Genomic DNA, 22,101 nt, shown 5'->3' on the forward strand with positions numbered 1-22,101 from the left:
TAACTTTCCCATTACTAATGTCAGGCTCATTGGCCTATAATTTCCTGGCTTATTCTTAGAGCCTTTCTTAAACAATGGAACAACAACTATCCTCCAATCCTCCAGCACTTGGTCTGTGGCTAAGGATGTTCTAGATATCTCTGCTGGGGCCCCTTCACTTTCTGCACTAGTCTCCCACAGGGTCCCAGGGAACACATTGTCAGGCACTGGTAATTTATCCACCTTAACTTGCCTCGTCAGCAAACACTTCCCCCTCTAATCTATTTAGAGTCCATCACCTCACTGCTACATTGCCACACAACTGTAGACTCTGTGTCTGTTTTCCAAGTAAACACAGATGCTAAAAAAAATTTAAGATCTCTACTATCTCTTTTGGCTTCGCAAGTAGATTACCATTGATCTTCCAGAGGACCAACTTTGTCCCTTATCTTTCAGAAACCAAAGTTCCTTAAACCTATTGTCCTTGCCTTTTATTCTGACAGGAACATACAATCTCTACTCTCAAAATTTTGAAGGCTTCCCACATACCAAGTACACCTTTTCCAGAGGACAACCTGACCAATCCATACTTTCTAATTTTGATGGTATCGGAAAGCCAGATCCTTTCTGATACCATCAAAATTGGCCTTACTTCAATTGAGAATATCAACCCAAGGACCGGACCAGACCTATTCTTTTCCATAATTATCTTGAAACTAATGGTATTAAATGCAAAGTGTTCCCCTGCACAAACTTCTGTCACCTGCTGTGTCTCATTCCCTAATAGATCTAGTATCGCACTCTCTTTAGTTGAGACTTCTATGTAGTGATTAAGGAAACTTTCTTGAACACTTTTGACAAACTTTAATTTAAAAAAGAAATAAGGGGTAAACCATTAAGACTGAGTTGAGGAATTTCTTCACAGCATGCTATGAACCTGTTTAATTCTCTTACACAGAAAGCAGTTAAAGCCCAATGATTAAAACCTTTCAAGAAGTTTTGGATATTTTATGGGTTAGAGGGATGAAGGGAGAAAGTTGGTACAGGGCACTGAATTTGGATGATCAGCTATGATATTGAACAGTAAAGTAAGCTGTAGGGGTGCCTAATCCTATGGTTCCTATTTTTTCTATACATTGTTACTTCTTTTTATGCTGTATGTAAATGATTTAGATGATGGAATAGATGGCTTTGTTTGCAGATGATGTGAAGATTGGTGGAGGGGCAGGTAGTGTTGAGGAAACAGGTAGAATGCAGAAGGACTTACAGATTAGGAGAATGGGCAAGAAAGTGGGAAATGAAATGTAATGTTGGAAAATGCATCATCATGCACTTTAGAAATAAATGTGTGGACTATTTTCAAAACGGGGAGAAAATCCAAAAATCTGAGCTGCACAGGGACTTGGGAGTCCTTGTGCAGAACACCCTAAGGGTTAACTTGCAGGTTGAGTCGATGGTGAGGAAGGCAAATGCAATGTTAGCATTCATTTCAAGAGGTCTAGAATAGAAGAGCAGGGATGCGATGCTGAGGCTTTATATGGCACTGGTGAGGCCTCACCTTGAGTATTGTGAACAGTTTTGGGCTCCTCATCTTAGAAGAGATGTGCTGGAATTGGAGAGGCTCCAGAGGAGGTTCACAAGGATAATTCCAGCAATGAAAAGGTTATCATACAAGGAATGTTTGAAGGCTCTGTGTCTGTACTCGCTGGAATTTAGAAGGATGAGAGGGATCTCACTGCAACCTCTCGAATGTTGAAAGGCCTAGACAGAGTAGATGTGGAAAGGATGTTTTTCATGGTGGGAGAGTCTAGGTTAAGAGGGCACAGGCTCAGGATAGAGGGGCGCCCTTTCAAAACAGATGTGGAGAAATTTCTTTAGCCAGAGAATGGTGAATTTGTGGAATTTGTTGCCACATACAGCTGTGGAGGCCAGGTTGCTGGGTGTATTTAAGGCAGAGGTTGATAGTTTCTTGATTGGACATGGCATCAAAGGTTAAGAAGAGAAGGCTGGGGAATGACATTGAGAAGGAGGGAAAAAAAGGATCAGCCATGATTGGTGGAGCAGACTTGATGGGCCAAATGGCCTAATTCTGCTCCTCTGTCTTATGGTTTCATATTCAGATCTATGTTGCTGCAAAGGCCAGCCTTTATTACTCATCTCCTAATTATCATTGAAGACTGTGGCTGGAAGTCTTCTAAAGAATATTCTCACAGTACTGACAGATGGAGAGTTTCAGGGTTAGATGCAGTAACCAAAAGTAAATACTTTAAGTGGATGCTTCAATACTTGGAATGCCATCACCTGCAGATTTTCCATTGTATTTGTTCACTCCTCCTTGGTGAAAGAAGTCATCTGTTTGCAATGCTCTCAGTGTGGACTGAGCAAGTATCTTCAATTCAAGTTTAATTGTCATTCAACTGTACAACCAAACAAGACAGTGTTTTCAATGCATTTTGTAGATAATATTCCAACCAGTGGTGGTGGGAATAATATTTAGTGTAGTTGATTGAGTGCTCATCAAACATCAGCTTTGTTTTTAAAGATCTCCAGCTTCCTAAGTGCTGTTGGCACTGCACCCATCCAGCTAAATGATGACTATGTTGAAGATGGTAGGAATGAATGGGAACATGATTAGTAGAGATCTTGGACAGTGGTGATCCCAATGATACTGAATGACAGCCAATGATACCCTTTGATTTCAGCTTTACTGAGGTGTCATAATGCCACGACTTGGCTGGTGGTGTAGTGGCATCAGCGCCGGACTTCAAGACGAAAGGTCCTGAGTTCGAATCCAGCCGGCTCCCCTGCACACTTTCCATCTGTGCTGGGTTACGAGCTGGTGATCTCTTTGGAAACTCACCCGGCAGAAGGCAATGGCAAACCACTACTGTAACTTACCTCGTACGTGGTTCCCCACTACGTCAGAGAGGCGTGGAAGGAAATCATTCGCTAACCGGAGAAACTCCGGATGCAACGTTCCTTTCCTTTCCTTTTCATAATGCCACACTTAGCTACTCTTACCTCTAGACGAGTTCTGTGGTCCTTTTTGAGATGAGGTATTGAGAGGCCCTGATAAGACCCAAAATAAGCATTAGTGAGAACATGCTGTGTGATATCATTGTTGAGAAGACCTATCATTGCTTTGGAGAGAAGACTAGTGGCAGTAAGCCAGAATGTATTCGTTATGCTTTTTTTGTGAGTGGGATGTACATTCCACATTGTGAGTAAGTGCTAAGTGTTGTAACTGTGCTGGAAGAGCATGACAAGGAGTCCTTGAAGCTCAGATCTTCAGTACTCCAGCTGGGATTTTGACTGGTCCAAGTGGCTTTGCTATTTTCAGTTCTTTCAGGCTTAGTGTAGTGTGTACTGAATCAAATGGATGGTAAATGGCTTCTATAATGATCGGAATTTCAAAAGAAAGAAAGCCAAGTTGTGCCTTTTCTGTAGTACCTATAGGCTCTTTATTTCCTTAATGAGTTCAGAACTATAGAAATAAATTCCAGTGTTTTGGGTAATGTTTGATTTGCTAACAACTAAATGATTATTTACTGTATCATATTCCTTGAGCAGTTTAGATTCCAAGACTGCAATATTCAAACATTTTGAAATCCCAGTGGTTCAGCATCTGACTCATTAGTTATGCTCCCGATTCACCAGGGCCTGATTCTTGCTGAACCTACTGGATTTGCTGAGAAATTTAATAGAATACTATGAAAGAAGATAATAAAAAAGTAAATCTAAAATATGTTGGTGCATTATCATTATTGTTATTGAATAATAATCCAGTAATCCAAAAGATCTGCTAAGCACCACAGAAGTTACAAACAAGGCAGATTGTCATATTCAGCCCATCAGATTCAGACCAAATCCCAGCAGAACTATTCCCCTCTTCTGCCACTTGACTATCCTAGGCAGTAATTTACTGTAGTTAATTAACTTCCCAACATGTCCCTGAGATGTGGGAGAAAACTGGAGCATGAGAGAGGGCCCCAAAGTTAGGAATGGACTTGGGGCCTCTGGCGTCGTGAGGCAGTGGCACTACCTGCCACATTACCATGTGCCGCAGTTTTATTGTTCCTTATTTTAGGGTGCTTTTACCACTTCAAACTTGTTTAAAGTGTTGCACATTTCCATAAAATGGTTGGTATCGTCTTAAAACTTTGATGTGACCAATGGCGGTCAACTTGTCCCACCCAACTTGGACTTTGTACTTCCTCAGTATACCCCCCCCCCCCCATTCTATCTAGCAACGCATCAAAAAGTTTGGAAATTGGTTACAAAAATATTATTTCATTCCCAAGGAGGAACAGATTCAGGTTTTCCTGAACAATTTAGCATATTGTAACACATTTGTGTGGCGGCCACCACTCCCTGAAACCTGAAGATACCCACTATAACGAATCAAAGTGACTCATACAACAACAAAAAAGTCCACTTTTAGTTAGCTTTTCTCTCACTATCACTTAATGACACAATGGGAAGTACTTGGAAATCAGCATAGCATGTGCTCCTTTTCAACACCGTCTCCCCATAAGTTAAGTTTTTAGCCAGTAATTACAGCAACATCTTCTTGTTGTGGTGGGGCATTTTTTAGAATCCTGTTTTTATCACCTGAAAATTTGCACGTCATTCCACCTCTTCCCTACTCTACTATCCACCATCAAAGTAGTTATCCTTATAGGAGATATTAAATCATTTTATTTTAATTTGATGTATCTTGTTCTCATCGCCCAGAAATATCCAAATTGCCACCTTTTTTGAATTTTCTGATTGATCTTGTGATTATGCCTAGATATTGATGATGTGAGAAGGCTAAAGCCAGGATATCTGGAAGCCTCTGTTGACTGGTTCAGGCGATACAAGGTGCCTGATGGAAAACCCGAAAACCAGTTTGCATTCAATGGTGAATTCAAGGATAAGGTATTGTGACAAACAATGCATTTCACTGTTTCCATATACATGTTATAAATAAAGCTAATCCTTTTCTTTTATATTTTAGTACTATTTTGAGCTAGTGCAGTTTCCTGTGGTCCTTGCAGTTATTTAGCAATCTATGCCTATCTTTCTATAAATAAGAGGTCCCCAACCACTGGGCCGCAGAGCATGTGCTACCGGGCCATGAGGAAACGATATGAGTCAACTGCACCTTTCCTCATTCCCTGTCATGCACTGTTGAACTTGAACATAGGGTTGTCAACAGTCCCGTATTTGTCGGGACATCCCATGTATTGGGCTAAATTGGTTTGTCCCTTACCGGACCGCCCTTGTCCCGTATTTCCCCTGCTAAGGTAGAGCGTTCCTATAAAACCTTTCATGCCTAATTGGCGTGAATCAAAGAAGCAATTACCACTAATTTATATGGGAAAAATTTTTGAGCGTTCCCAGACCCAAAAAATAACCTACCAAATCATACCAAATAACACAAAATCTAAAATAACACTAAGATATAGTAAAAGCAGGAATGATATGATAAATACACAGCCTATATAAAGTAGAAATAATGTATTACAGTGTAGTCGGGAAGATGAAGGCAAAACCAATTTGTGGGAAAAAATTGGCACGTACACGCATGCGCACATCATATGTGCATGTCACGCATGCGCACACAGGTGCCTGCGCAAGGTTTCATGGTCATGGTAGTCTTTCCTGGGATAAAGTGTCCTGGGATTTGACTGCTACTTTTGTCCCTTATTTGGGAGTGAGAAAGTTGGCAACCCTAACTGTAAAAAGACATTTTGAGGTGAGTTTAACCCCCCCCGGTCGGCCGGTCCGCAAGAATATTGGTTGGGACCCCGATATAAATCTTACGTATGTGTCTGTTTTACTTTTGTCTTATCATGTCAACTGTTAACAATGTTTACCTCCTCTCCAGCCTGATGAGACTGCCTTTACTCGCGTGTATAATCAAATGGAGTTTCCTTTTCACTCAGTGATCCTTGTCTGCTAATTTGGTAGTTCGCTATACTTATGAGCTAACTCTTACATTCTTTTGCAACACACAAAGTGCTGGAGGATCTCAGCATGTCAGGTAGCATCTATGGAGGGAATAAAGAGTCAACATTTCAGGGCGAGATGGGTTTTCTCTCAATTGAACCTCATTAGGTTATCATTGGAGTTCACCAACATGGCATCCTAATCTTATGTTATAAATGATATTCCCTTTGTCCCCTCCATCCCATTGACATTTTCTTTGAAATTTCAAACTAATTTTTTTTTCCTATCCCAGTCACAGTGCTCCTTCCCAATTTTCTGATGCATTCACCTTCCCAGCATTGGTGTTTCTACTTATTCTCCAGCATCTTCATTTTAATTTTCATCAACTATTCCAAAGATGTTCTTGTACCTTCAGTAAACTTTTTTTTTAATTTTATTTTTATTTGGATAAGGAATTCACAAATATCATGTACTTTTTTCACACATATAACCTTTTCCATTTTTTTATATGCATAAAACTACAATTATTTATACATTCTTAAGTACACATTGAGATGATATAAAAGGAAAATAAACATTTAAATAGATAATTACTGTGGTAAATCTAACCTATTAGGCTAAGTAATGGAATTAGTTGTTAAGAAAAATGGTAATAATAGTTTCCATATAAGCCTATGTATCAACCATTGTAGGTGTTTATATCCTAATTTGTTCATGCTTGCTCCTGCCCGCAGACATAATTATCCAATCCCTATGTACTTATTTACTTAATTTTTTCATTTTTTTATCCCTTTCCCAAATCTTTCCCTTTACTTGTGTTAATTCTCTATTTTCCAAAAGAAACAAAAAAAACAAACATTTAGACTAGGGGTGCTTACGTTAGCAATATTACTGTGTTGATGAGAAGAGCAGTATAAATCATTAGGAGAGTCATCTAAAGTCTGCTCGCGTTGGGGTTATATATTCAATCCATTTATTCCAGATTTGATAAAATTTTTCTTTTTGAGTTCTCAGGGAGTAAGTCAACTTTTCCATTTTAAATATTTCCAAGATAATTTCGTACCAATCTTCTAATGTAGGTGGTATTGGATTTAGCCATTTTCTAGTGATTGATTTCTTACTTGCCGCTAAGAGGGCCTGCAGCAACTTTATATCCTCCTTCTGTTCAAGAAACAATACATGCCCCAAATAGAGCGTCTCAAAGTTCAGTGGTATCTGGGACCTAAGTACCTTAACTAATGTTCTATGAATACCTTCCCAAAATAGACTTAATTTAGGGCAATCCCAAAAAATATGAAAATGATTTGCCTCCTTGGAGCCGCACCTTCTCCAACACATCACATTTGTATCTTTATATTTTTCCTGATATGGGGTCTTGAAGTATCTTATAATGTTTTTCCAACAATGTTCTCTCCAAGTCAAAGAATTAGTCGAGGACCATTGAAAGCTGCAGATTTTCCCCCAAGCCTCCTCTGAAAGTACCAACCCCGCTTCTTTCTCCCACTTCTCTTTAATATACAGTGTATTTACATTTTTAGCATGGGAGAGTGCATTATATAATCGAGAAACTGATTTACTAGGTATTGAACTGCAAGCTGAATTCAGAATCTTGAAAAATTCTAATTCTACTGTTGATAGGTCTGTATATCTACAACTCTGGTTAACATAGTTTCGTACTTGAAGGTACCTAAAAAAGTCATTATGTTCTAGGCCATGTTTGTCCTGCAAGATTTGGAAACTTTGTAATACTATTTTATCTATAAATGAGAGGTAGGTTGTAAGACCTTTCTTTATCCATAGCTCAAATCTTTTATCTCTGTTGGGAAGGAATTCAGTATCATATGTCACCATCTAAAGAGTTTTAACATGTTATTAATTCCACATGAATTAACCACCTTCTGCCATACTTTTAATGTAAGATTTATCCAAGCGTTTTTAAATTTTTCCAACTGGGCCATCAATCCTTTGTCAGCTATTGAGGCCTGAAGAGGAAAACTGTCAACTAATCCAAATTCTATTTCCTTCCATCTAGCCTTATATTCCCTGTTACACCAATATAACAGAGGGGTTATCTGTGAGGCATAAAAATAATTTCTCAGGCAAGGAAGAACCATACCTCCTCCTTCCTTCCCTAACTGTAAGGTGTTATAGCGAATTCTAGGTTTCTTCCCTTGCCAAATGAAGCGGGAAATCCAGTTGTCCCATTCCCTGAATTGATTATCACCCACCTCCACCGGTAAAGTATGGAAAAGATACAATAACCGAGGAAGACTATTCATTTTTATAGTATTTACCCTTGAATTTAAACTTAAAAAGGGGATAAGATTCCATCTATGCATATCTGCTTTTATCTCTGAGATTAATGGCCCATAATTTACCTGTAACAGTGTTGAAAGATCCTTCGGCAGGGTTATTCCTAAATATTTTAATGATTTAGCTTCCCACTTAAGATCATATGTATCCTGCAACTTTTTGGATGGTGTATAATTTAGGGACATAACCTGCGTTTTCTTTACATTTATTTTATAACCTGATATTTTCCCAAAGTCATCCAACAGTGTAAACAATCCTATAAATGATTTTTCTGGTTCACTCAGATAGACCAAAACATCATCTGTGAATAACGCCACTTTCTGTTCAATCCCTGCCACTTTGATACCTTTTACGATTTCGCTCTGTCTTATTAGTTGGGCAAGCGGTTCAATATATAGCGCAAAAAGGAGAGGAGAAATTGGGCATCCCTGTCTGGTGCCTCTCTCTAAAATGAAGGAGTCAGAGAGGTCCCCATTTATCTTAATTCGGGCTGTAGGGCTGTCATATAGAGTCTGAATTACTTTAATAAACTTGTCTTGAAAGCCAAATCTTCCTAACACTCTGTATAGGAATGCCCAACTAACCGAATCAAAAGCTTTCTCAGCGTCCAATCCTACTACCATTGTCTCTGTCTCATTCTTATTAACCTGTTCTAATATGTGCAGAGTTCTCCTTATGTTGTCCTGTGTTTGTCTTTGTTGAATAAATCCAGTCTGGTCTAAATGGATTAGGCCAGGTAAAAGCTTTTCCAATCTGCGCGCTAATATAGATGTAAATAGTTTGTAATCTAAATTAAGAACACTAATTGGCCGATAATTGCCACATTCTAGTTTATCTTTACCCTCTTTAGGAATAACTGAAATAATTGCTTCTCTCCAGGAAGGTGGAGTTTCTCCTCTCTGCAAGATCCAACTAAAGGTGTTAAGTAGTAATGGGGCTAACTGTGTCTTCAGGGACTTGTACCACTCTGAGGTAAACCCATCAGAACCCGGGGACTTTCCAGCCTTTAACCTAGAGATGGCCACGTTCAGTTCTTTGACAGTTACTGGTTCTAATAAACTTTCATTTTGTAAATCTGTAAGTTTAGGTAGATCTGAAAAATTCAATACACTGTCTATATAGGGCTCATTGGGGGCCCGGGGTTGGGAGTACAGCTCTCGATAATATGTTTCAAAACTCTCTTGAATTTTCCCTATTGTACTCTCCACAAGCTTTGTCTTTGGATTCTTTATGAATTGTATTGTCTGCTTGTTGTTTTCGTAATTTATATGCTAATAATCTAGCTGATTTACCTCCTACTTCATAATTCTTTTGTCTCAGGTAAAGAAAATTTCTTTGAGTTTCCAACGTATAAATATCGTCAATTTCACTTTGCAATTTCCTAATTTCCTGTTTTCGATTTGAATTACTTTTGTTGCTATCTACAACTTGAAGTTGTTTTAGTTTTCCTTGAAGGTCTGCTAATTTTTGTGCATGGATTTTTTTTCATGTGAGTGGTAATGGAAATAATTTTCCCTCTCAGTACAGCTTTCAATGTATCCCATAAGATCACTGGTGATGTTTCTCTCGTGTCATTAAGGTCTAGATATTCTTTGACTTCTCCCCTTAATCTCTCCATTACTTTCGGGTTATTGAGTATATGTGAGTTTACCCTCCATAGTGTTTTCCTCATTTTCCTTTCCATGATTAGAGACATAGAGACTGGGCTATGATCCGACAGATCAATTGTTGCAATATTACAGTTTTTTATCCTGAGTCTATCTGTATTAAAGATAAAGAAATAGTCTGTCCTTGAATAGGCTGAATGAGGGAAAGAGTAATATGTATAATCTTTACTAGTAGGGTGTAATTCCCTCCAGACATCTATAATTCCCAACCCCTCCATCAATGAATTCACTTTCCGAGTCAGAGGTTTATTCTGAGTAACTATTCTTGAAGAATCTAATATAGGATTTAATCTAATATTAAAGTCCCCTCCACAAATTACTACCCCTTGAGAACTGACCATTAGGTCAAAAATGTGTCTATAAAATGACCATTCACAACCTGGAGGAGCATAAACATTCAGCAATGTTATTTCTGTACCTTCTATTCTTCCTGTGATTTTTACGAACCGTCCTTCTTTGTCTCTAGTCTCTGAAATATGTTCATAATTAAGAGTACTTGATATTAAAGTAGCTACCCCTCTTTTGTGACTCAATTTATATGATGAATAAAATACATGCTTAAAGCCCATTCTTTTTAATTTTCCATGTTCAGATTGGCTCATGTGTGTTTCCTGGAGGAAAGCTATTTGTGCCCTCTCTTTTTTCAATTTAGACATAATCTTATTTCTTTTAATTGGATTCAAAACCCCATTAACATTATAGGAAATTATTTTTACCAATTCAGTTTGCATTTTTCTCTAGTAGAAAAAAAACTCTCCTTTTCTAACCAACCAGTAAGCAATCCCTTCTCAACAGTAAACCAAGACATATAACCACACCCTAGACATTTTTGAACGTGCAACATTTGAAAATTTTTCCCGACTTCCCACAGTGAGGCCTGAGCACTGACTCGCCTCAGTTCAGAGGGATAACCTCTATCTTCACCCTGTGTTAGAGGGCCCTCAGCAGTTTGAATAATCATAGAGAATTTTCTCCTATTTATGTCTCAACCATATTGCTATCATTCAAGTTATTCCGTCTAGTTTATTTTCAGTTACCAGTTTTCATTTTACCTTTAAGGCCGATTTACTCTTTTCAGTCATTTCTCTTAATTAATCTGTGTTCTCTGTACATACGCGTCTGAATATTTGCAGCTTTTCCTTGTAGTTTGACACTCTGGTTCGTGTGGAGTGTCCTCACCCCACTAACTGCCACGACTTCTGCCGAATCCTCTCCAGTGGCGACTCCGGTTGGGTGATCACTTTAATAGGTAGTCCCCGGTCCGCCAGGTCCAACGTTGCCTCCTCCACCGTAGCGTAAGTTTTTGTCCCTTCGTCGTAAAAGACTCTTAGCCGAGCTGGATACAGGGTCTGGAATTTGATGTTGTTTTCCTTCAGGACTCTCCGTGTTTCCGTTTATTCCTTCCGTCTGGCAAGAATCCCCGGTGCATAGTCGTGGTCTAAACTGATTTTACAGTTGTTCCACATGAAACCTTTCTTTTGCTATGCCCTTTTAAGCACCTCTTCCTTCGTTCTGTAACTGAGAAATCTGACCAGAATCGATCTGGGCTGGGCGCCTGCCGGAGGCTGTGGTGCCAACGCGCGGTGAGCTCTTTCTATCTGTAGGTCTTTTGCGGCTGGTATATCAAGGTTCTCTCTAAGTAGCTTCTCCACGAAGGGAATCATCAATCCGGGTTTACCTTCAGTTCCTTTGGGAACTCCGTAAATCCTCACATTTTCCCTTCTCGAGCGGCCCTCTTGATCTATTAGTTTCCACTGGAGCTGGTCTTGCAGCTTCAGCATTTCTGCTATCACCTCCTCTGCGTTTTGTAGCTTCTCTTCAATTCCAACAATCCTCGCTTCGGCTTCATCTATCCGCGAGTTAGTTTTTACTATTTCTCCTTTAATATCTTCCAGCTGTTTGCTGTTATCTTGTTGGAACTCGCAAATCTCTCCGAGAATCAAGGACAGAGTCACCGATTCCCCCTCATTATCTCAGTCCTGGCTTGCCGTGGGGGAGCTAGGCCCGTCGCCTTGCTGCGTCTCTTTATGTTTATCAGCCTTCGGAGCAGACTTTTTAATCTTGTTCTTAGACATCATCCTTGCCCCTTTTATTAATATCAATATTATGCAATATTAAGTATTTGTCTAAATTCGATTATGGGGCAGTTTACCTTCTTTTTTGTCAAGAGACCTTTTCCTTACGCCGCCATTCCCTTGATGACCATGTCGCCTCTTTCTAAGGATGTAATTCCATCTCAACAGAGCCACACCACTGCCTATACCTTCAAGCCTGTCCTTTTGATACAAAGTATATCCTTTGATGTTAAGCTTCCAACTATGGCTTCTTTCCGTACCTTCAGTAAACTCAAGGTCATTTACCTTTAACATCTTTTAATTACCATTCACTGTAAATCTGAATCTCTGAAGGGCAATGCCCCTCACAATGTTTGTAGTAACGATATTTTAATCTGCACATGAACTGTCTGTGACTTGATTGAAATTACTTTTTAAGTAAGTGTGTTAAAATTTATTAATGCAAGGATATCTACTTTCAGGACTTTGCCATTAAGGTGATCAAAAGCACACATGCTTTTTGGAAAACTTTGATAATGAAAACATCCCCTGTTGGAGAAATTAACTGGTAAATATCCCAACGATTAGTGATCAAATATAAATAAATAAATATGGGTTTGCTTATCTTGAATCATTTTAAAGTGGCCTGACAGTGAAATACCATCTGGAATGTGAGTATGTATGATTATATTGAGAGTGCATCAGTCTGTCTTCCATGTTAGAAGTAGGTATTCTGGAATTACCATCACTGGATCTTGTGGGTTGGTGATGTTGGGTCTTTAAGTGCATCTGAGGAGTTGGTGAACTTGGACTGTAGGTTCATGTGTTCCTTTCCACTCAGTGACCCCCCCCCCCCCCGTGAGCTCTTTCTGGTAGTCCCATTTAATTGCTCCTGAGGTAACTCTCACATACTTTTGCAACACACAAATGCTGAAGGAACACAGCAAGTCAGACAGTATCTATGGAGGGATGCTTTTGGGGGAACAGAGGTGAATTAGGGTTTAGGGATAGGGATGTAGGGGAGTTAGAGATCAGGGCAGAGTCCAGGCCCCCCACTCCATGATATGTACATGTGATAATGTATATTTGTGGACAGAAGTTGAGCCAGCAGCAAGGACTCGGGCTGGTTGGTGCCCCAGTCAGTGAGTCAACAGTAGGTTCTGGGATTCTAGGATTGGAGTTCTATGCTACAAGAGGCATGAGGCTCAGTACTTGAGTTGGCAAGACTAGAGTTGGAGGCCTAGTGTTCAGAGTTCCATGATTGGCGAGTCCTGGAGTTCAGGTTCTCATCCAGGGTCTGCATTCGTTATTTTAGCACATCCTGCTATCATTGCCAAAAATTAAAGACCAAAAGTCGATCAGAAGTCCAAAGGTCGAGTCTGAATCCGCTGGAGCCCAAAGACTGCTGTCCTGGGGTTGCAGGACTGTAAGTGGGTGGAAAGAAGAATCTGGCTTGTTTTGTTGCTTATTGTGTTCTGTGTTGTTCTGCTGAGTATTGTGTTGGAATGTGTGGTGACACAACTGGGCTGCCTCCAGCACATCCTTGGGTGTGTCGTTAACACAAATGATGCATTTCATCTTACGTTTCTGTGTACATGTGATATATAAATAATGTAGGAGTTGAGAGTTGCTGAGCAGGAAGTTGTGAATGGCAGGTCAGTCGTGTCCTCCACTCCCAGCAAGGAGGGGAGGGAGGGAAGGAAAAAACTAAATCTTAATTAGCAGGATTTCACTGATGTCACCTTATGAACCCTAAGCCATGCGTCTTTGGAATGTGGCAGGAAACCAAAGCACCCTGACGAAACCCACGCGGTCACGGGGAGAACATACAAACTCCTAGATGGTGGGAGAATTGGTGCTATAATAGTCTTACACAAACCATTGTTACCATGCCACCCCTAAGTGCAGAAACATTTATGTGCAGCAAGTAGTTGAGAAGATAAATGCTGGGACCGAGTGTGAGTGTAGGGAAGTCCTGCCCCATGAGACAATACCCAAAGGCATTCGGTAATGTGCATTTAGCAGGTTAGTCTGTAAAGGACTGGCACATTACACGAGCTCGGTGATAGCACTACTATTTGCAGACCATAGAAGATATTGGTGAACCGTTTTTCAGACTAAAGGTCTGCTGTTAAAGTATTGGGACCATAGTTTTGATTCCTGTATTAATAACCCGGACTTGGGTATATCTGCAAGATGTAATTTCTAAATTTGTCCATGGCTGTATTATGAACTAAGGAGAGGATTGTGATAGATTGTAGCTAGATGGTGGAATGGGCAGATAAATGGCCAATCTAATTTAATGTGGAGAAAGTTAAATATTACTCTTTATTTCTCCCTCTTCTTTCTACCAATGCTAAGTAAAGGGTTTTTTCCCCCTAAAATGCTTGAGGAAAAAGACCTGGGAGTTTGTGAGCACAATTCATTGAAATTGGTAGGGCAGGTTAAGAAAGTGGTTTGGAAAGCGTATAATTCTGGGCTTTGTCAAAACACATATATAAAATGTATGGGGAGGGCACGTTAGTCTTTGCAGAACACTGCTCTGTCTGCAACCTGGGTATTATATTTGATTCTGGTCTTTACATTGTAGCAAGGGTACAAAGGCATTAGGGAGGGTCCAGAAATGATTTATGAGAATGGTACAACTTGGAAGGATAGCTAAGAGGGGCTGTGTGCCACCCAATGCGCCAACCTTGGATGGGCCACAGGGCCCAGAGCATGGGGTGACGGACTGCGTCCACCCAACACAGGGTTTGTTTTCTCTTTTAAGGTCAGGAGGTGATTCGATAGGAGTACGTAAAATGATGTGTCCAAATAGAGCGGGAGTTTGCTGCTTTTTGCAGAAGAACAAGGGCAAGAATTGATTTGCATAATTATAAAGGGAAGGAAAGCCATGAGGAATATGGGGTGCCGGAGACAGTCTCCTGTGGCCTTCCAGGCAGAATTGGATAATGCGTGAAGAAAATTAATTTCGTGATCCATCTCTGTCAGATTGATAGATCAATCTTACCCACCCACCTTTGTCCTACCTTTACAAATTTTCTTTATAAGTGTATAGATCCTTGAATGTGGCAATACTCAAATAATTTGCTTAGGAAGGCATAAGGGATATTGGTTTTTATTAGTTGGGTACTGAACAGAGGCTGTGCCCCAACATTATAAAACCTCCGTTTCATCTCAGCTGGAGTACTCTGTGCAGTTCTGCTCACCATGCTGTTCAGAGGATGTGAGAGGGCTAGTGGTTGTAAGGAGAGTCACTGGGCTGTTGCCTGGCATGGAGCAGTTCAGCTATGAGGATAGAGTGGACAAACTGGGTGTGGTTTCCCTGGAATGGAGGATTAAGCTATATAATATTGAGAGTTATGTTTGGGGTAGTCTGCAAAATAAATTTTCTCTTTATCAGAGGTGAATAAAGCTAGAGGAAATAGGGGTAAGAAGTTTAGAGGGGACCTTTACCGTCCAGAAAGTGGTGAGTACTTGGACTGTACTGCCCAAGAGTCAGCGATTGTATTTAAAAAGCGTCTAGACAAACACTTGAATTTCCTAAGAATAGAAGGCTATAGGTGAAGTGCTGGAAAATGGGATTGATACAGATTCAGCCTGTTGGTCAGTATGTACATGGTACGCTGAATTGTCCTATGTGACTGACAGCTGTAGACTTTGTTTTGCTTACCAGATTTTCATTTCTCTTCCTAGTACAAACACAACAGTATCTGATAGTCCCTTCCTGTGTTCTGAAACCAATGCTACTGGTTTTCTGGAAAAGGTAAGTGTACTATTCAAAGCGATAATCTCCTGTTTGCTCTTGGATGTGTACTGTTGAGAGGTGCCTTGTAAACCCTATTGTATTGTATCCATGTGTCTGCCTCTGTACCTCCCTCTGCAACTGGTTACTTGGGAGACTAATCAGTACAGATCAGAAGGTAATACTTCCTTCCGCGCTGACAATCAAAACAAGCGCACTTCAAGTGTGCTTAACCTGCTACTCTACTCCCAGTCCTCATTGAGGGATCAGCAATGAAAAGAGTAGGCAACCTCAAGTTCCTGAGTATTGACATTTGTGAAGATCTGTCCTGGGCCTAACATAATAGCCTTCTTTGTAATTGCATCAATATTTCATTATAAGTCTGAGGAGATTTGGTATGTCACCAAAAATTCTAGCAAATTTCCACAGATGTGCCATGGAGATGATTCTGACTGGTCACATCACCGTCCAGTATGGAGGCACCAATGCACGGGATCAGAAAAAGCTGAGGATGGTTGTAAGCTCCATCATGGACACTAGCATTTCCAGCATCAAGGGCATTTTCAAAAGGCAATGCCCCATAAAGGCAGCAGTCATCATAAGGACCCTTCACTATCCAGTACATGACCTCTTCTTATTCCCTACTCACACACTCAGTTCCTCTTAAATATTTCACCTTTCACCTTTGCTCCATGATTTCTGTTCTAGTCTCAGCCAAGCTCAGTGGAAAAGGTCAATCTATATCCCTCATAATTTTGTATACAGCTCATTCTCATGTGGTAGAGATAATAAATGTTCTAATCTATTCAAGCTTCCCTGTAACTCGGGTCCACAAGCCCCGGTAATGTCATTGCAGATCTCTGTACACTTCCAGTTGTATTAATCTTTCCTATAGGTAGGTGACCAGAACTGCACACAGTATACCAAATTAGTTTTCACCAATGTCTTACACAATTTCAACATGCCAGTTCCTGCACTCAGTACTTTGATTTATGAAGGCCAGCGTTTCAAAACCTTTCTAAACGATTATCTACCCGTGACATCACTTTCACAGAACTGTGAATCTGTTCCCAGATCCCTTTGTTCTATTGCACAGGGAATGGTATGGAGTGTAAGTCCTACCCTAGTTTACATGTTATCATCCAGGTTGTTGATATAGATGACAAAAAACAACAGGCCCAGCAGCAATCCCTGCCTCAGACCAATAATCACAGGCCTCCAGTCAGAGAGGCAATCATTGCTACCACCCTCTGGCTTCTCCCATGAAGTCAATGTCCATTTCAGTTTACTACTTCAACCGGATTGCCAGAGTGACTGAACTTCCTCGGCCAACTTACCATGTGAGATCTTGTCAAAGGCCTTGCTAAAGACCATGTAGGCAAAATCCACTGCCTTTCCTTTATCAACTTTCCTGGTAACTTCCTCAAAAAAAAATTAGATTGGTTGGACATGATCTACTACGTAAAAAGCTATGTTGCCTATCCCTAATCAGCCCCTATCTATCCAGTTCTTTATAATACCTTCCAATAATTTATCCACTACTGATGTCAGACTCACTGGCCTATAATTTCCTGGCTTATTCTTGACCTTTTTTTGGAACAACGGGGCAACATTAATTATCCTCCAATCTTCTGGCACCTCACCTGTGGGTTAAGGACGTTTTAAATACTGCTATCTGGGTCCTTGCGATTTCTGTACTAGCCTCCCACAAGGCCCAAGGGGATAACTTATCAAGCCCTGGTGACTTATGCACTGTAATTTGCCTCAAGCCATTAGTACCTCTTCTATAATTTGACCTCACTGCTGTTTTGCCTCTGTTCTATTCACTCTGTGTCCATTTCCTGATTAAATATAGATGCAAAAAATCTATTTAAGATCGTCCCCCGTCTCTTTCGCCTTCATGCATAAATGAACACGTGATCTTCAAGTGGATCAATTTTGCAATTCTTTTGCTTTTAATATATCTGTAGAAGCTCTTAGGATTCTTCTTTAGCGTGTCTGCTAGTGAAACCTCATGCCCTTTAGCCCTCCTTATTTCCCTTGTAAGTGTTCTCCATTTCTTATACTCAAGTACTTCATTTGTTCCTAGTTGTCCATACCCACAGTACACCACCTCCTCCTTAGCCAGGGCCTCAATATCCCTCGAAAACCAAGGTTATCCTTGCCTTCTCTTCTGACAGGAAAATACAAACTCTATTCTCAGAATTTCAGTGTTGAAAGCCTCCCACTTACCACACACACCTTTGTCAGAAAGCAATCTATCCCGCTGCATACTTGCCAGGTCCCTTCTGATACCTGAGGACCAGTCCTATCCTCCATAAATATTGAAATTATACAGTATTTATAATTATCTCAAAACTAATGGAATTATGATCACTAGATCCAAAGTGTATGTTAAGCTATATTATCTTACTATTTCTGGCCTCACTAGCACTTGGCATGGGTAGCAATCCTGAGATCACCCTGGATGTCCTGTTCTTTAACTTTGCACCTAACTCCCTGCACACACTCCACAGGACATCGTCACCTTTCCTACCTGTGTCATTGCCAGCGATGTGGACCACGACCTCTGGCTGCTCACCCTCCCACTTAATGCTCCAGACTCGATCCGAGATGTCCCTGACCATGGCACCTGGAAGACAACATATCATTTGGGAATTTCATTATCGCCCACAGAACCTCTTCTTTGTTCCCCCATCACTACTGCTTGCCTCCTCTTCTCGCTTCCCTTGTGATTCAGAGCCAGACTAACTGCCAGAGAACTGACCTGTTGCTTTCCTCTGCTCAGTCACCCTTAACAATAGCCAAAGTGAGGTAGTTGGTGTTGAGAGAAGTGGCCGCAAGGCTACTCTGCACTAGCTGCCTATTACCTGTCCCCCTCCTGACAATCATGCAGTTACCTGTGTCATGCACTTTATGTGTAACTACCTCCCTGTATCCTGTCAGACAGCCTTCTGAATGATCCAGAGTTCATCCAGCTCCAGCTCCCTACCACGGTCTAAAAAGCTGTAGTTGGATGCACTTCCTGTAGTATGTATTGCAATATACTGCTGCCATAAAACATCAAATCTCATGATGTACGTTAGTGACAATAAACCTAATTATGAATGTGCCCAGTGCAGAACAAGAGACAGCTATTTGACATTTGAGTCAGAAGGTTTTGACATGCAAGGCTAGCACTTATTGTGCACTGCCAGTGAAGATCACTCAACATTGCTTCAGATTTAATTATGGAGGGGAAATCACTGATGGAGCAACTGAAGATCAGGCCCAAAATAGTGTCTTGATGAACTTTAATAATATCCTAGGGTTTAAATACGGTATTGTTGTGTATGTGGCCGTTTACACAACCGTATCATTAAGAAAAACGCTAGAGATTGGAGCTAAGTTAACAGGGGCTTTTATTTAAGGAACCCGAACTGAGCGAGCGCACACGCGCGCGCGCGCACACACACACACACACACACACACACACACACACACACACACACACACACACACACACACATATATATATATATATATCTCAATATACACACACACATATCTATCTCTATCTCTCTCTCTCTCTGTCTCTCAATAATGTGTTGCTATGACATAAAATAGTCTCATATTATACAGGAGGCTATATGGTACAGGTATGTACCTTCAGTAACCCACTTTTGTAAGAGGAATTAACTCACCAGGATAAGTTTCTTTACATTGACTTCAATCTTAATAGTGTTCTCTCATGCTAAGTACATAGGATGCCTTTCACCTTTTGAAATTCAGCTATTTCGCACATGTCTTGACATCAAGATGGTATTGAGTTAAGTGTGGTTATAAAGTTGTAAAGCTGAAATTTGTGAGAATCAGTAATTCTCTTTGGAATCATATTTACGACAAAAATTATCAGAACCTTGGGAGGTGGTGGAGACAAATTATCTTCTTGCCATTTCTATGTAAACAATACCTTTAGTACTTGGATGTTTGACTCCTCTGTCACTGAGGTTTGAGATATTAATGAAGTTACTGTCTTATTGTCCAACATCACTTACAACTGGAAGTGGCAGACTATGGAGATTTATCCAATTGACCTGAGGAATGCTTAATCATTTTAGCACTCGTTGTTGTGTATTCATATAGTCCTGGGTTGCAGCTTCAAAATAGTGCTTCATTTTTAAATGTGCTGCTCTTGGCAGACTATAGTTTGACCCAGAATGGATTGTTCAGTGAGACTATATGATTCATCCTTTTGAACTGCATTATGGATGCCCCAGTAGTCTACTGGAGTTGAAGAACAAATACATAGGGAAGTCGTAGGTAAGAATGACTAAGATAATGAAAGGCATTTACATTACATCAGATGTGTTGCTCTGCGTCAGTGATCAACTCAACCTGAGGATAGCACTATGTTTCTAGCACTGGTGTCCCCACAACTTACTAACCCTAACCAAATGTCCCCTTATTGACAACCCAATCGATAATTACTGGTGCTGTAAAGCAGTTGGGCTAACTGCTACACTACCATGATAGATTTTTAAAGGAGGTGACTTCAACTTCCATCTCATTGACTGGGAGTGTCATACTGTAAAGGGCTTGGAATTTATTAAATGCTTCCAGAAAAGTTTTCTCAATTAATATGTAGATGGCCCTACCAGGGATGGAGCAACACTTCACTTAGTGGTAGAGCATTTTTGGAACTGAGATCTGTTACTATTAGCTTTCACATAGCAATGGAAAAAGGTAGTACTGGTCCACTGAGACCGAGGCAAGGAAAATTTTGAGGCATTAGGTAGGAACTTGCAAAGTCTGATAGGCTATTCACTTTTTTTTTAAACTTCCCACTTGCTTCATGTTTTTTTTTACCTGCAAGCGACCTCTCCCAATCAACCTTTGCAAGCTCCTTAAATTTTCCCTGTCCCAATTAGGAACTTAATTTGTGGATTATCTTTTTCTATAAAAGAGCTTTCCCATGGATGCTTCAGCTTGTATTATTTAAATGTAGATTGAGTGTTGCCCCCTCTTTTGTACAGCCATGTACATACTATTTGGAAAAAAAATCCTGGACACATTTAACAAATTCTGCCTATTGAAACTATGGCAGTCCAGTCAACATGAGAGGAGTTGAAATTGCATATTACCTCAACCTTATTCTTACAGATATATGATCTTCCTGCATGTTAGTTCCTTTAATACCCTGTTGAATATTGCATTTCCAGCAAAGGATATTCCTTTCCTGATTTCTAATTTCCACCCTCACTGGACAATTCCTTAATACCTTAAGTATGAACGTGATGTTCTGCCTAATCAAAAATGCAATACTCCCCTTACCTCCACCTCTTTCATGTCATAGCATGTGTACCCTGCAACATTTAGTTGACAACCTACCCCCTTCCTCAACGATGTTTCCGGTATGGCTGGAATATTCCAGTCTCATCTGTCAATCCATGCCCTGAGTTCCCCTGCCATACCTGATGCTCTTGTGCAGTTTATCAGTTGTTCCTTGCTCCCTATCCTGTCTGAACTTGGTCACTTTAATAATTGTACTTTTCTCAACTATCCCATCTGTCACCTGCATGCCAGCCTGGTTTAATCCCTTCTGAGTAACACCTGCAAATCTCCCCAACAAGGTATTGGTTTGCCTCTAGTTCAGATGCACGAGAGGTGAACCCAATGATCCATATACCTAAAGCCCTCCCTCCAATACCTGCCCATTAGCTTCACATATAACTGAACTATCTTCTATTCCTTGCCTCACTGTCTTGTGGAATGGCGAGTAATCCTGAGATGGCAACCCTAGAGGTTCTGCTAAACTTTCTTTTAGGGCCTCGTCTCTCTTCCTGCCCATATGTTTGGTTTAACAAGGAATTTCACAATGTGCCAGTGTTATTAAACCTGATTCTGGTACCAAACTGCACCATGACATTTAGCTGTTCACCCTCGCTTTTCAGAGTTCTGTGCTTAGTCAGACACCAGGAAGGCAACACACCATTCCAGAGTTCCACATGCAGTCATAGAAATGCCGTCACTCTCCTGGACTTTGCCTTGCCCTGCTTTACAGTAGAGCAGCTGTGGCACTACTGCTCCTCCTTTGTATCCTTCCTCCCCACCACAAACAGTATACAATTTGCTATACTTGTTTAAGGAAATAACCACAGGAGATTCCCGCGCCACCTGCCTGCCTCTCCTGTTTGTCAGCTATCTTTGTGCCCGATCCTTTGAGATTTGTATTTTTCATTGAACTGTCTGTCCCTTGCCATCCACAATTCCTTAATCTAGCCATCCTTGCCTTTCACCCTTACAGAAACACATTGGGCTTGAAGTCTCATTTCTCGCCTACAAGCATCTTTTTCAGGGTCATGTCTTGTTCTATTGAAATCAGTTATCCTGCAAATTCATGTTAAATCTGGAGCATCCTTATCCCCCT

The 22,101-nt window shown here is 40.5% G+C and overlaps 1 protein-coding gene across 1 annotated transcript in view; it reads left to right on the forward strand.

The window, feature by feature from the left end:
- The window catches only part of LOC140185653 (inorganic pyrophosphatase-like), a 44,910-nt gene that overhangs the window by 20,576 nt on the left and 2,233 nt on the right, over window positions 1-22,101 (forward strand). The window contains exons 7-9 of the mRNA XM_072239111.1: window positions 4,772-4,899; window positions 12,430-12,515; window positions 15,644-15,713. Coding sequence (XP_072095212.1) covers window positions 4,772-4,899; window positions 12,430-12,515; window positions 15,644-15,713 — 284 coding nt within the window. The remainder of the gene's footprint in view (window positions 1-4,771; window positions 4,900-12,429; window positions 12,516-15,643; window positions 15,714-22,101) is intronic.

Source organism: Mobula birostris, chromosome 21 (assembly GCF_030028105.1).
Source record: "Mobula birostris isolate sMobBir1 chromosome 21, sMobBir1.hap1, whole genome shotgun sequence".
NCBI classification, from domain to species: domain Eukaryota; kingdom Metazoa; phylum Chordata; class Chondrichthyes; order Myliobatiformes; family Myliobatidae; genus Mobula; species Mobula birostris.